The sequence below is a fragment of the Rhinolophus sinicus genome, chromosome X, assembly GCF_036562045.2.
Source record: "Rhinolophus sinicus isolate RSC01 chromosome X, ASM3656204v1, whole genome shotgun sequence".
Classification (NCBI taxonomy): Eukaryota; Metazoa; Chordata; class Mammalia; order Chiroptera; family Rhinolophidae; genus Rhinolophus; species Rhinolophus sinicus.
The window spans coordinates 91,688,303-91,703,016 of record NC_133768.1 but is presented as its reverse complement, the minus strand read 5'-3'; the positions used below and the strand labels follow the sequence as shown (position 1 = coordinate 91,703,016).

General features: G+C 36.5%; 1 protein-coding gene across 8 annotated transcripts in view; it reads left to right on the top strand.

Annotated features, from left to right (window-relative positions):
- SMARCA1 (SNF2 related chromatin remodeling ATPase 1) overlaps window positions 1-14,714 on the top strand; it is a 127,132-nt gene that overhangs the window by 25,890 nt on the left and 86,528 nt on the right. For 5 of the 8 annotated variants that reach the window (XM_019719814.2, XM_019719817.2, XM_074323496.1 and 2 more), the window contains 3 exons: window positions 48-169; window positions 2,794-2,829; window positions 3,749-3,901. In XM_019719814.2, the coding sequence (XP_019575373.2) occupies window positions 48-169; window positions 2,794-2,829; window positions 3,749-3,901 (311 nt within the window). The remainder of the gene's footprint in view (window positions 1-47; window positions 170-2,793; window positions 2,830-3,748; window positions 3,902-14,714) is intronic. The other 3 variants (XM_019719815.2, XM_074323497.1, XM_074323498.1) reach the window with 1 other exon arrangement.

Below are 14,714 nucleotides of genomic sequence, written 5' to 3'. Positions count from 1 at the left end.
CAAGTTGAATACCTTTTTTTTTCTTTTTTTTTCATGAAATGTTTTAGGTTCAAGGGTTCTCATTTTTAGCCAGATGACTCGCTTGCTGGACATTTTGGAAGATTATTGTATGTGGCGTGGTTATGAGTATTGTCGACTAGATGGACAAACCCCACATGAAGAAAGAGAGGTAAGGAAGACAAAAGAAAATCGGACTTCAAAAATCAGAGTTCAATTAAGCCATGTTTTCATCATTAGGTAGTTTTGAACTTTGGCCTTTTCTTTAGCTAGGTGCATTGAATTTCTCACTACCACCTCTCTCTCAGATCTTCAATCTGGCTTCCATTACACTGACTCTTCATCAATCAGTCTGTTGAAGATTTTCAAAGACATTCTCACTTACATAAATGATAATACACCATTACATCCTTACCTCCTCTAATGACTACTGTCTCTGATGTTTTGATTACTGTTTCTCAGCTAGCTCTTTGACCTCTGATTTGATGTATTTTTCTTTTCTTGATTTTCTTCCTACAGTAGACCCTCACCATTCGTGGAGTTTAACAGTTCAGATTTTTCCAGTTTATAAGCAACCCTAAAGAATCATGAAACATAGTAATTTGTAAAGGGAGTAATCTCAGTCTTACAGAGACTTTGTAAAACTGGAATGGGACAACATAGGTATAGGTGCTCTGATCATACATTTGGATCTTGGAATACTAAAAGTTTGGTATGCAGAAATGAGTCACTTAGCTAGTGAGGAAGCCTACCTAGTATCTGTCTTTCCCAGATTTGGAAATTCTTAATGATCTTTAGATTATTCCTCATGAATGTCATGGGTCTAATGTATTTTAAACCCTTTAAAGCACATTTTTGGGGAGGGCTTTGCTAATTTATCTTCTCTTTTCTGTAATCCTTCAGGACTCTGTCTTTGGCCTCTGTTTTAAGTCTGTACTCATGCTCTGGGCAAAGATTGTGATTTCATGGTATAGTGGAAACTGCATTGAACTTGGTTTCAGAAGACTTGAATTTTAGCACCAACTTCACCACTTTGTAGTGTATGCAAGCCATTTAATTCTCTGAGCCTTAGTATATTTAACTGTATTATAAGGGAAATACTAATACCTGGGCTTCTTTTTTCCTGACAACGTGAGGACCATTGGACATAATAGGTATGAATGCAGTTTTGAAACTGTATAGTGGCATATATACCACATGTCATGAAATTGCACACCGGCCTTTTTACCTCTCAGCTTTAGGGCCCCTTCTTAGGCCACAAAAACCCTCAGTCCATGGCTCTCTCCTTCCATAACTGCAGTGGGCCCTCTGTCCCCTGTGCACCCTCTTATTGAAGCTGGGCTAGAGCATATGATAGTGTCCACAGCAGGCACACAGGCCCTTTTCTTATTAAGGGTTTACCTTCTACCCGCTCTGGGGAAACAGTTGTGTTAACATTTACAAATGTGGAACATTTCAAAGCTGACACTCTTCCCTGCTCTATAGTATTTTACTCTTTCTGAAGTGGTATCTTGAAGCTTTATTGAGCTTTTGCTGGTTTATTCCTGAGAATAGGTTTCTCCAAATCCCGTTAAATGTTGGCCATATAGTACTATTTAAGATGACCCTTCTTCCTAGAATGAAGATGATACTAAGGCAGAAGGGTAGGTGACTTCTGACCTCAGATAGCCAAATTGCATTTCTGACTGATCTCTGGTCATGAACAATGCAGACTTTACCTAATTATGCCCGAATTCTTCTGGTTTCTTAACATTTCAAATAATGTTCTCCCTTCAGAGATTTTAAATTCCATATATTGACTTTAGATACAGTAAAGTCAGAGCTGTTCATTATTTTTTTTCAAAATGCCCTGCTTTCCCATTATGTTGTTGCCCACATAGTCATTTCATCATTGCCGATAAGAAGGGGAAGACCATATTTGATTCCTTACTTTAATCATTTACCAGCTGTTAATAAACAGTTCTTTCTCAATAGCTCTCAGATTTGCCCTTTTTCAATTGCCACAGCTAAATTCAGCTAAGTCTTTGGTCATCCTCTAACTCAGTTCCTGTAACTTTCATTTAATCAGCCTCCTCACTTTTATAAGGAAAGGGACTAACATTTGTCAAGTAACTACTATAAGCTAGGTAACTTACAATTCCAATTGAACTCTTCCAGCAGCCCAGTAAAGTATTGGTGGAATTTTCTCTACTTGAAACTGTCTCAGAGAGGTTAAATGCTTGCTCAGAACCACGTCTGTAATAAATGGTAGAGTTATGACTCATGCCCAGGTTTTTGCTATTTCCTCTACACCAAATTGCCTCTCAGTACACCATGCTGCTTTCTATACTGCCCTTTCTACATGCTATACTCACTGCGGCAGTGGGAGTCACCTTTTCTGCCTGCAACTTTTGACCATGCCATTCCATTCATTATAAATATAATGTCTTGCATTTTGTGATTGTGAAAGTAATATTTCATTACTGAAGAAATTTGAAAAATAAAGAAAAGTATTCCTGGCCAACCTTTTTTATGTATATATAATATATGTAACTAATTGAAATTATACTGTATACACTATATATAAAGTTCAGTATCCTGATAACTTTTTACTCAATATTATATTGTACTTTCATATAAAAAAATCATTGTAAAAATAATTTCAGTGTAATATTTCATCTTATGGATGTACTATAAATAATTTATCCACTATTGTTGATCATTTAGGTTGTTTCCAATTTATCACTATTATAAATAATGCTAAAGTAGAAGTCCTTATACATAAATCTTTGTGCACATCTCTGATTATTTCCTTAGGATAAATTCCTAGAAGTGGAATTACGGGGTCAAAGGGTATGAACATTTTTAAGACTCTTGATGCATATTGCCAAATTGCTTTCCAAAAAGGTTGTACCAATTTATATTCCCAGCAGCAATGTATGAGAGTGCCCGTCTCACCGCCCCCTCGTCAACATTGAGTATTATCATTTTTTTAAATCTTCAAAAAATGGTATTATGTTGTTTTAATTTGTATTTATTTGATTACTAGTGATTGAGCATTATTCTTTAGTTTATTAGCCATTTGTATTTGTTCTTCTGTATATTGTCTGTGTTTTTTTTTTTTTTCTTCTCATTTTTCTTTTGGGGACTTAGGTTTTGTTTTTTTTCCTCCTAATTAATTTGTATGAGCTCTTTATATAGTAAGCATATTAATGTTCCATTAATTTTTAAGACTCTTTACTGAATAGCCCTCAGTTACCTTCCTGATTTTCCTCATTACTTCTCTGTTTTCCCTTTTCACCATATGGAAATAAATCTACTTACCTTTCCTGATACCTGTTGCTCACTTTCTCATTTCTAAACTTTTATTTTCTCTTGGTTGGTCTACTAAACTAATGTGTATGACATTGAGATACCTGACATCTTGCCCCCCAGGTTTATGTCAGCTCTCACTCAAAACATTTTCACTATTATTGCTTTAAAATAATTCCAGTGATTTATTACTTGCTTAGTTAAATTTGTGTATGATTATTCTAAGTCTGTCTCTATTGATATAAGCTTATAAAATTAGGAACTTTGTATAATATACTTTCCACAGCAATTCGTGCAGTACAGTATATAGATAGATGCTTAAATATTTTTGGAAGTGGAAGAATATTATGAAGTGGGGTTTTGAGTATGCATGTTAAAATACTTCTTTCTTAAGGATTCTGGTAATATAATTTGATTTTTTTTCTCTTTTTCTTTTATCTCCTGTGTCAATTATAAAAAGGAAGCAATAGAGGCCTTTAATGCTCCTAATAGTAAGAAATTCATCTTTATGCTGAGTACCAGGGCTGGAGGTCTTGGAATTAACTTGGCAAGTGCTGATGTGGTTATACTATATGATTCAGACTGGAATCCACAGGTTGATCTACAAGCTATGGTTAGTAATCTTTAATGTTGTCAGAAATTTGTCTTAGCTCAGAATACTATTGTTATTTATACAGCACCAAGGCAATTTATAGTAAAAGAATAACAACAATTTTGGGGAGGGTTTGTAGATGTTAAAATAGATTATCCTGGAAAACAAATAATTTTACAGTTGATGTGCTGATTGCAAAAACAAACAGGGGAAATGAAAACAATAACAACTCAAATCCAACCATAGCATTTGTGTGTTGATTTTGGCTTTTATCATGAAGCAGAAATGTTGTTTTTCCCACTCCTAAATATTGAAGAGGATGAATGCATGTTTTAAAGAAAAAGGGTTAAAAAGTTAATCTCAATATTGTTCTGTTTAACAACTAAATATATTAAAATCCTTAGCACTGAAATTAGGGGAGGTGGGATTTTAACTGTCATTATAAAACAGTTGGGATGAGAAGGTAAGAAGGTAACAAAGGAATATATTCCAGGAAAACATTTGCTACCTGAGGACACCGTCAGAAACTATTTTACCAGTTAAAAAAAAAATTCAGGAGCTATTTCTCTTAACCTTTCATCATGGTGTCATTTATTGAACTAGAGATACAAATTTTGTCCATGTGACACATCTTAAGATAAAAAATTCAGGAGCTATTCCTCTTAACCTTTCATCATGATGTCATTTACTGAACTAGAGCTACAACTTTCGCCCATGTGACACATCTTAAGATAAATATAATTTCAGAAGTAAAAAGATTCAGAAGAGCTATGCATTCAGAATTCCAAGAAGTTATGAGACAATCGACTGTCTTTGGAAGCAATTAAAGTCATATGCTAATGACGCATAGCTTAGAAGTCCTTTTTATTTTTTTATTTATTTTATTTTATTTTTTTAAATTTTATTTTATTAAATATATTGGGGTGACAATTGTTAGTAAAATTACATAGATTTCAGGTGGACAATTCTGTATTACATCATCTATAAATCCCATTGTGTGTTCATCACCCAGAGTCAGTTCTCCTTCCATCACCATATATTCGATCCCCCTTACCCTCATCTCCCACCCCCCACCCCCCACCCCCCTTACCCTCTGGCAACCACCAAACCATTGTCTGTGTCTATGAGTTTCTGTTTCTCATTTGTTTGTCTTGTTCTTTTGTTGTTTTGGTTTATATACCACATATCAGTGAAATCACATGGTTCTCTGCTTTTTCTGTCTGATTTATTTCGTCAGCATTACACTCTCAAGATCCATCCATGTTGTCACAAATGTTCCTATATCATCTTTTCTTACCGAATAGTATTCCATTGTGTATATATACCACAACTTCTTTATCCATTCATCTATCGAAGGACATTTTGGTTGTTTCCATGTCTTGGCCACCGTAAACAAAGCTGCAATGAACATTGGAGCACACGTGTCTTTATCTCTAAATGTTTTCAGATTTTTGGGTAGATACCCAGGAGAGGGATTGCTGGGTCATATGGCAATTCTATTCGTAATTTTTGAGGAACCTCCACACTGCCTTCCATAACGGCTGCACCAGTCTGCATTCCCACCAACAGTGTATGAGGGTTCCTTTTTCTCCACAGCCTCTCCAACATTTGTTACTATTTGTCTTGTTGATGATAGCCATTCTGACTGGGGTGAGGTGATATCTCATTGTGGTTTTGATTTGCATTTCTCTGATGATTAGTGATGTTGAGCATTTTTCATATGTCTATTTGCCATTTGTATGTCCTCTTTGGAGAAATGTCTCTTCAAGTCCTCTGCCCATTTTTCAATTGGGTTGTTTGTTTTTTGTTGTTGAGTTGCATGAGTTCCTTGTATATTCTGGATACTAGCCCCTTATCGGAGGCACTGTTTGCAAAAATCTTCTCCCATTCAGTTGGTGGCCTCTTTATTTTGTCAATGGTTTCTTTTGCTGTGCAGAAGCTTTTAAGTTTCATATAGTCCCATTCGTTTATTTTAGCTTTTACTTCCATTGCCTTTGGAGTCAAGTTCATAAAATGCTCTTTGAACCCAAGGTCCATAAGTTTAGTACCTATGTTTTCTTCTATGCAGTTTATTGTGTCAGGTCTTATGCTTAAGTCTTTGATCCATTTTGAATTAACTTTGGTACATGGTGACAAATAGCAGTCCAGTTTCATTCTTTTGCACGTGGCTATCCAATTCTCCCAGCACCATTTATTGAAGAGGCTGTCTTTGCTCCATTGTATGTTTTTAGCTTCTTTATCAAAAATTATCTGTCCATATTTATGTGGTTTTATTTCTGGGTTCTCAATTCTATTCCATTGGTCTATGTGTCTGTTTTTCTGCCAATACCATGCTGTTTTGATTATTGTAGCCCTGTAGTACAAGCCAAAGTCAGGAAGTGTGATACCTCCATTATTGTTCTTTTTTCTTAAGATTGCTTTGGCTATTCGGGGTCTTTTGTGGTTCCAAACAAATCTGATGATTTTGTGTTCTATTTCTTTAAAATATGCCATTGGGATTTTGATGGGGATTGCATTGAATCTGTATATTGCTTTGGGTAATATGGCCATTTTAACTATGTTGATTCTTCCAATCCATGAGCACGGAATGTCTTTCCATTTCTTTGTGTCTTCTTCAATTTCTTTCAAAAATGTCTTATAGTTTTCAGCATATAGGTCTTTCACATCCTTGGTTAAGTTTATTCCTAGGTATTTTATTCTTTTTGCTGCAATTGCAAAAGGAATTGTTTTTTGTATTTCTTTTTCTGAGATTTCATTGTTAGTATATAGGAAGGCAATGGACTTTTGTACGTTGATTTTGTAGCCACCAACTTTACTGTATTCGTTGATTGTTTCTAATAGCTTTTTGGTGGAGTCTTTAGGGTTTTCTATATATAGCATCATGTCATCTGCAAAGAGTGATAATTTAACTTCTTCATTCCCAATTTGGATGCCTTTTATTTCTTTCTCTTGCCTGATTGCTCTGGCAAGGACTTCCAACACTATGTTGAAAAGCAGAGGTGATAGGGGACATCCCTGTCGTGTTCCTGAACGTAGAGCAAAGGGCTTCAGTTTTTCTCCATTAATTATGAGATTTGCAGAGGGCTTGTCATATATGGCCTTTATTATGTTAAGGTATTTTCCTTCTATACCCATTTTATTAAGTGTTTTAATCATAAATGGATGTTGTATCTTGTCAAATGCTTTTTCTGCATCAATTGATATTATTGATGATTTTTGTCCTTTATTTTGTTTATGTGATGTATCACATTGATGGATTTGCGTATGTTGAACCATCCTTGTGCCCCGGGGATTAACCCCACTTGGTCGTGATGAATAATCTTTTTAATGCATTGTTGTATTCGATTTGCTAGAATTTTATTTAGGATTTTTGCATCGGTATTAGAGACATTGGTCTGTAGTTTTCTTTTTTTGTGCTGTCCTTACCAGGTTTTGGTATCAGGGTAATGTTGGCCTCATAAAATGAGTTAGGGAGTACTGTCTCTTCTTCAATTTTTTGGAAGAGTTTGTGCAGAATTGGTATTAGATCCTCTTTGAAGGTTTGGTAGAATTCACTAGTGAAGCCATCTGGTCCCGGACTTTTGCTTTTGGGAAGGTTTTGGATGACTGATTCAATTTCGTTACTGGTGATCGGTCTGTTTAGATTTTCCAGTTCTTCATGGTTCAGCCTTGGAAGGCTATATGTTTCTAAGAACTTGTCCATTTCTTCTAGGTTGTTGAATTTGGTGGCATATAGTCCTTCATAGTATTCTTGGATGATCCTTTGTATTTCTGTGGTGTCCGTGATAACTTCCCTTTTACGTTTCTGATTTTGTTAATCAGTGTCTTCTCTCTTTTATCTTAGTAAGTCTAGCCAAGGGTTTGTCAATTTTGTTAATCTTTTCAAAGAACCAGCTCTTTGTCACATTAATTTTTCTATTGTCTTTTTGTTCTCTATTTCATTTAGTTCTGCTCTAATTTTTATTATTTCCTTTCTTCTGCTGACCTTGGGTTTTACTTGTTCTTCTTTTCTAGTTCTTTAAGGTGTAACATGAGGTTATTTATTTGGGAGTTTTCTTGTTTCTTGAGATAGGCCTGTAATGAGATAAATTTCCCTCTTAAAACTGCTTTCGCTGCATCCCAAAAATTTTGGTAGGATGTATTTTCATTGTCATTTGTTTCTATGTATCTTTTGATCTCTCCTCTAATTTCTTCTTTGACCCAGTCCTTCTTTAAAAGTATGTTGTTTAATCTCCATGTATTTGTGTTTTTCCGCTTTCTTTTTACAGTTGATATCCAATTTCAAAGCCTTGTGATCAGAGAATATGCATGGTATGATTTCAATCTTCTTAAATTTGTTGAGACTGATTTTATGTCCCAATATATGGTCTATCCTTGAGAATGTTCCATGTACACTAGAAAAGAATGTATAGTCTGATGTTTTAGGATGAAGTGCTCTATAAATGTCAATTATGTCCATTTCATCTAATGTGTCATTTAGGGCTACTATTTCGTTATTTATTTTCTGTTTGGATGATCTATCCATAGCTGTCAATGATGTATTTAAGTCCCCTAGAATAATTGTGTTTTGGTCAATTTCTCCCTTTAGTTCTGTTAGTAGTTGCTTGGTGTATTTCGGTGCTCCCTGATTGGGGGCATAAATATTGATGACTGTTATGTCTTCTTTTTTTTTTTTTTTTTTTTAATTAAATTTATTGGGGTGACAATTGTTAGTAAAATTACATAGATTTCAGGTGTACAATTCTGTATTACATCATCTATAAATCCCATTGTGTGTTCATCACCCAGAGTCAGTTCTCCTTCCATCACCATATATTCGATCCCCCTTACCCTCATCTCCCACCCCCCCCCCCCCGCCCCCGTTACCCTCTGGCAACCACTAAACTATTGTCTGTGTCTATGAGTTTCTGTTTCTCATTTGTTTGTCTTGTTCTTTTGTTGTTTTTGGTTTATATACCACATATCAGTGAAATCACATGGTTCTCTGCTTTTTCTGTCTGACTTGTTTCGCTCAGCATTACTCTCTCAAGATCCGTCCATGTTGTCACAAATGTTCCTATATCATCTTTTCTTACTGCCGAATAGTATTCCATTGTGTATATATACCACAACTTCTTTATCCATTCATCTATTGAAGGACATTTTGGTTGTTTCCATGTCTTGGCCACAGTAAACAAAGCTGCAATGAACATTGGAGCACACGTGTCTTTATCTCTAAATGTTTTCAGATTTTTGGGTAGATACCCAGAAGAGGGATTGCTGGGTCATATGGCAATTCTATTCGTAATTCTTTGAGAAACCTCCACACTGCCTTCCATAACGGCTGCACCAGTCTGCATTCCCACCAACAGTGTATGAGGGTTCCTTTTCTCCACAGCCTCTCCAACATTTGTTATTATTTGTCTTGTTGATGATAGCCATTCTGACTGGGGTGAGGTGATATCTCATTGTGGTTTTGATTTGCATTTCTCTGATGATTAGTGATGTTGAGCATTTTTCATATGTCTATTTGCCATTTGTATGTCCTCTTTGGAGAAATGTCTCTTCAAGTCCTCTGCCCATTTTTCAATTGGGTTGTTTGTTTTTTGTTGTTGAGTTGCATGAGTTCCTTGTATATTCTGGATACTAGCCCTTATCGGAGGCACTGTTTGCAAAAATCTTCTCCCATTCAGTTGGTGGCCTCTTTATTTTGTCAATGGTTTCTTTTGCTGTGCAGAAGCTTTTAAGTTTCATATAGTCCCATTCGTTTATTTTAGCTTTTACTTCCATTGCCTTTGGAGTCAAGTTCATAAAATGCTCTTTGAACCCAAGGTCCATAAGTTTAGTACCTATGTTTTCTTCTATGCAGTTTATTGTGTCAGGTCTTATGCTTAAGTCTTTGATCCATTTTGAATTAACTTTGGTACATGGTGACAAATAGCAGTCCAGTTTCATTCTTTTGCACGTGGCTATCCAATTCTCCCAGCACCATTTATTGAAGAGGCTGTCTTTGCTCCATTGTATGTTTTAGCTTCTTTGTCAAAATTATCTGTCCATATTTATGTGGTTTTATTTCTGGGTTCTCAATTCTATTCCATTGGTCTATGTGTCTGTTTTTCTGCCAATACCATGCTGTTTTGATTATTGTAGCCCTGTAGTACAAGCCAAAGTCAGGAAGTGTGATACCTCCATTACTGTTCTTTTTACCTAAGATTGCTTTGGCTATTCGGGGTCTTTTGTGGTTCCAAACAAATCTGATGATTTTTGTTCTATTTCTTTAAAATATGCCATTGGGATTTTGATGGGGATTGCATTGAATCTGTATATTGCTATGGGTAATATGGCCATTTTAACTATGTTGATTCTTCCAATCCATGAGCACGGAATGTCTTTCCATTTCTTTGTGTCTTCTTCAATTTCTTTCAAAAATGTCTTATAGTTTTCAGCATATAGGTCTTTCACATCCTTGGTTAAGTTTATTCATAGGTATTTTATTCTTTTTGCTGCAATTGCAAGAGGAATTGTTTTTTGTATTTCTTTTTCTGAGATTTCATTGTTAGTATATAGGAAGGCAATGGACTTTTGTGCGTTGATTTTGTAGCCGGCAACTTTACTGTATTCGTTGATTGTTTCTAATAGCTTTTTGGTGGAGTCTTTAGGGTTTTCTATATATAGCATCATGTCATCTGCAAAGAGTGATAATTTAACTTCTTCATTCCCAATTTGGATGCCTTTTATTTCTTTCTCTTGCCTGATTGCTCTGGCAAGGACTTCCAACACTATGTTGAAAAGCAGAGGTGATAGGGGACATCCCTGTCGTGTTCCTGAACGTAGAGCAAAGGGCTTCAGTTTTTCTCCATTAATTATGAGATTAGCAGAGGGCTTGTCATATATGGCCTTTATTATGTTAAGGTATTTTCCTTCTATACCCATTTTATTAAGTGTTTTAATCATAAATGGATGTTGTATCTTGTCAAATGCTTTTTCTGCATCAATTGATATAATCATATGATTTTTGTCCTTTATTTTGTTTATGTGATGTATCACATTGATGGATTCGTATGTTGAACCATCCTTGTGCCCGAGGATGAACCCCACTTGGTCGTGATGAATAATCTTTTAATGCATTGTTGTATTCGATTTGCTAGAATTTTATTTAGGATTTTTGCATCGGTATTCATTAGAGATATTGGTCTGTAGTTTTCTTTTTTGTGCTGTCCTTACCAGGTTTTGGTATCAGGGTAATGTTGGCCTCATAAAATGAGTTAGGGAGTACTGTCTCTTCTTCAATTTTTGGAAGAGTTTGTGCAGAATTGGTATTAGATCCTCTTTGAAGGTTTGGTAGAATTCACTAGTGAAGCCATCTGGTCCCGGACTTTTGCTTTTGGGAAGGTTTTGGATGACTGATTCAATTTAGTTACTGGTGATCGGTCTGTTTAGATTTTCCAGTTCTTCATGGTTCAGCCTTGGAAGGCTATATGTTTCTAAGAACTTGTCCATTTCTTCTAGGTTGTTGAATTTGGTGGCATATAGTCCTTCATAGTATTCTTGGATGATCCTTTGTATTTCTGTGGTGTCCGTGATAACTTCCCTTTTACGTTTCTGATTTTGTTAATCAGTGTCTTCTCTCTTTTATCTTAGTAAGTCTAGCCAAGGGTTTGTCAATTTTGTTAATCTTTTCAAAGAACCAGCTCTTTGTCACATTAATTTTTTCTATTGTCTTTTTGTTCTCTATTTCATTTAGTTCTGCTCTAATTTTTGTTATTTCCTTTCTTCTGCTGACCTTGGGTTTTACTTGTTCTTCTTTTTCTAGTTCTTTAAGGTGTAACATGAGGTTATTTATTTGGGAGTTTTCTTGTTTCTTGAGATAGGCCTGTAATGAGATAAATTTCCCTCTTAAAACTGCTTTCGCTGCATCCCAAAAATTTTGGTAGGATGTATTTTCATTGTCATTTGTTTCTATGTATCTTTTGATCTCTCCTCTAATTTCTTCTTTGACCCAGTCCTTCTTTAAAAGTATGTTGTTTAATCTCCATGTATTTGTGTTTTTCCGCTTTCTTTTTACAGTTGATATCCAATTTCAAAGCCTTGTGATCAGAGAATATGCATGGTATGATTTCAATCTTCTTAAATTTGTTGAGACTGATTTTATGTCCCAATATATGGTCTATCCTTGAGAATGTTCCATGTACACTAGAAAAGAATGTATAGTCTGATGTTTTAGGATGAAGTGCTCTATAAATGTCAATTATGTCCATTTCATCTAATGTGTCATTTAGGGCTACTATTTCGTTATTTATTTTCTGTTTGGATGATCTATCCATAGCTGTCAATGATGTATTTAAGTCCCCTAGTATAATTGTGTTTTGGTCAATTTCTCCCTTTAGTTCTGTTAGTAGTTGCTTGGTGTATTTCGGTGCTCCCTGATTGGGGGCATAAATATTGATGACTGTTATGTCTTCTTGTTGTACAGTCTCCTTCACCATTATGAAATGTCCATCTTTGTCTCTTGTTATCTTTTTCACCTTGAAGTCTGTTTCATCTGATATCATTATGACTACTCCTGATTTTCTCTGGGTTCCATTTGCTTGGAGTGTCAATTTCCACCCTTTCACTTTGAGTCTATGCTTGTCCTTGTAGCTGAGATGTGTCTCTTGGAGACAGCATATGGTTGGGTTTAGTTTTTGATCCAATCTGCTACTCTGTGCCTTTTTATTGGAGAGTTCCGTCCATTTACATTTAGGGTGATTATTGATATGTGAGGATTTCCTGTCATTCTATCTTTAGTTTTCTGGTAAGGCTGTGTCTCCATTGTTTCTTTGCCTTTTGTTGTTGTCTATTATTTCTGTGTGGTGGTATTCTATGATGTTTCCCTCTGTTTCTTCTTTTATTTCAGTATATATTTCAATTCTGGATTTATTTTGAGTGGTTACCCTTAAGTTTATGTAAAAGAAAGTTTGATATTTAGAGTATTCCATTTTCTTCAGCACGCTTACTTTCTCCATTCCCATATTCGGTTCAGGCCTTTACTCTCCCCTTTTTGAGTTTTGTTTGCCACAAATTGTCCCTGTTGATGGTGGTCGAATAGCCTCCTTTAGTATTTCTTGTAGTGCAGGTCGTGTATTAGAAAATTCCCTCAGCTTCTGTATGTCTGGAAAGGTCTTTATTCCTCCTTCATATCTAAAGGATATCTTTGCTGGATATATTATTCTTGGCTCATGATTTCTCTCTTTCAAAAGTTTGAATATTTGGTTCAACACCCTCCTGGCTTGTAGAGTTTCTGCTGAAAAATCTGATGAAAATCTAATGTGCTTTCCTTTGTAAGTTACCGTCTTCTTTTCCCTGGCTGCCTTGAGGATTCTTTCTTTGTCGTTGATTTTAGACAGCTTCAATACAATGTGCCTTGGAGAAGGCCTGTTGGGATTGAGGTAACTAGGTGTTCTATTTGCTTCTTGGATTCGAGGGTCCAGTTCTGTCCACAAATTTGGGAAGTTCTCATCGACAATTTGTTTGAATATATTCTCTGTTCCTTCTCTCTTTCTTCTCCTTCTGGTATGCCCATTATTCTTATATTGCTCTTTCTGATGGAGTCAGAAAGTTCTTGTAGAGTTCTCTCATTTCTTTTAAGTCTCAAGTCTCTTTCTTCTTCTATCTGTGTCATTTCCAGGTTTCTATCTTCGATGTCACTGATTCTTTCCTCCATCTGGTCAACTCTACTACCTAAGCTGGTTATTTCATTCTTAATTTCTTCTATTGAGTTCTTAATCTCCAGAAATTCTCTTTGGTTCTTTTTTAAAATTTCAATCTCTTTTGTAAAATGCTCATGCTGTTCTTTGATTGAGTTTCTGAGTTCATTTAACTGCCTATCTGTGTTTTCTTGTATCTCGTTGAGTTTTTTCAGAACTGCAATCTTGAATTCTCTGTCACTTAAGTGACATATTTCTGTATCTTTAAGTCCCTTCTCTGGAGATTTTTCACTTTCTTTCTGAGCTATCTTGTTGCCTTGGTTATTCATGGCGATTACTGGTTTACTATTTCTCTTCCTAGACATCTACAGGAGTGACTTTTGCAACAGGTTGATAGGAAGAGGTCTTTCTTTTGTTTTCCAGTACTTGTTGGTAGAATGTCTTATTATTTCTCCAAGTGCAATTTATTTTTCTTCTCCCACACGGTAGTGCTGTTTTCTCTGCACTATTTCTGCTTCTCACACAATGGGGGGATTCCCTGGGAGATGGGCTTCTCCTCTGTTAATAGTTCGTCTAGGTCACAGGGCGCAGTGTCCCAGTGGGTATGCGGAGAGCTTTTGATGTTCCAAAGCTCTTCCAGCTCCTGATTCAGAGCCCGTATGTTTCAGCAGTTCTGTTTACTCCTGCAGGTATCCGCCCAGATAGGTGGGGTCAGGGGCGGGGTAAGTTGTGAGAGGTGGCCCAGAGCAATGGTGGCGACCACCACCACAGCCGGTCCTGCTTCCACAGCTCTCTCCCCTTTGCTGGAACTAGTTGGGCTGTGAATTTGTGTCTGCGGCCCGCAGTTCTTAAAACAGCAAATTTTCTGTTGTTTTGATCTGACACTGCTACTGTTTCGCTTCTAGCACCGGGCAGGTGGGGCGGGGCGAGCTCTGGGAGGGGTGGGAGGGGGCGGCTAGTCTCAGTGCCTAAGGCTCCGTTCTCTGCTCAGCAGTGAGGGCTTAAACCACCGTTTTCAGCCTTTTTCCCTCAGTCTTTTCTCTGAGGTCTCTGCCGTGAGCGTTGGGTTCCGCTGTGGTATATGCTGCCCCCTCAGCCCTGTGGAGCCCTGGCGGAGCCCTAGCAGTCCGAGTTCCTCCCTCTCCAGCAGCTGCGATAGTTCCGGGAAG